Source organism: Eurypyga helias, unplaced genomic scaffold, assembly GCF_000690775.1.
Source record: "Eurypyga helias isolate BGI_N326 unplaced genomic scaffold, ASM69077v1 C15457307, whole genome shotgun sequence".
NCBI classification, from domain to species: domain Eukaryota; kingdom Metazoa; phylum Chordata; class Aves; order Eurypygiformes; family Eurypygidae; genus Eurypyga; species Eurypyga helias.
Window position 1 is genome coordinate 1 of NW_010283538.1, and position 821 is coordinate 821.

Sequence of the window (821 nt, forward strand, 5' to 3'; positions counted from 1 at the left end):
TTCTAGGTTACCAACAAGATTTTCCCAGTTTGGACATACTCCTACCTTGCACTCCTTTTCCCGGTCTTCCTGATCACAGACTACGTGCGCTACAAGCCCGTCCTCCTCCTCCAAGGCATCAGCTTCATCGTGACGTGGCTCCTGCTCCTCTTCGCCCACGGGGTGGTGGCCATGCAGGTGGTGGAATTCTTCTACGGGATGGTGACGGCCACCGAGGTCGCCTACTACGCCTACATCTACAGCGTCGTCAGCACCGATCGCTACCAGAGAGTGACGAGCTATTGCAGGAGCATCACTCTTGTTGCAGCCACCGTCGCCGCCGTGCTGGGGCAGCTGCTGGTCTCCTTAGCAGGCGTGTCCTACTTCCACCTTAACGCCATTACTCTGGCCTCCGTGTCCCTGGCCTTGGTGTGCTCGTTTTTCCTCCCGATGCCCCAGAAGAGCATGTTCTTCCACAGGAGAGAGGTCTCAGAAACTCCCCCGGGACCAGAGAAAGCCGGGGCTACAGCCGGCGCCGAGGGGCCGTCGGGCTGCCCAGAGGACAAGGGCTCCGATTCTGCTGACGGGGGACCGACGCCGGAACCGCACGCTGAGAATCCCAAGCCCCAGAGTCATGTGCTCAGGGTGCTGGTGCAGCTGAGCAAGGACCTGAGGGATTGCTACAGCTCCAGGAGACTTCTCTACTGGTCCCTGTGGTGGGCCCTGGCTACGGCAGGCTTTAACCAGGTCCTGAATTACGTCCAGGTGCTGTGGGACTCCAGAGCCCCCTCTCACAGCTCTGCAGTGTACAACGGAGCTGTTGAAGCAATCGCCACTTTTCT

The 821-nt window shown here is 59.4% G+C and overlaps 1 protein-coding gene across 1 annotated transcript; it reads left to right on the forward strand.

The window, feature by feature from the left end:
- Positions 1-6: 6 nt before the first annotated feature.
- Positions 7-813, forward strand: SLC19A3 (solute carrier family 19 (thiamine transporter), member 3; the record flags this gene model as incomplete). Its single annotated transcript, XM_010160012.1, has 1 exon — positions 7-813. A coding segment is annotated over one exon (807 nt), but the record flags the coding sequence as incomplete, so codon positions are not given.
- Between the last annotated feature and the right edge of the window lie 8 nt (positions 814-821).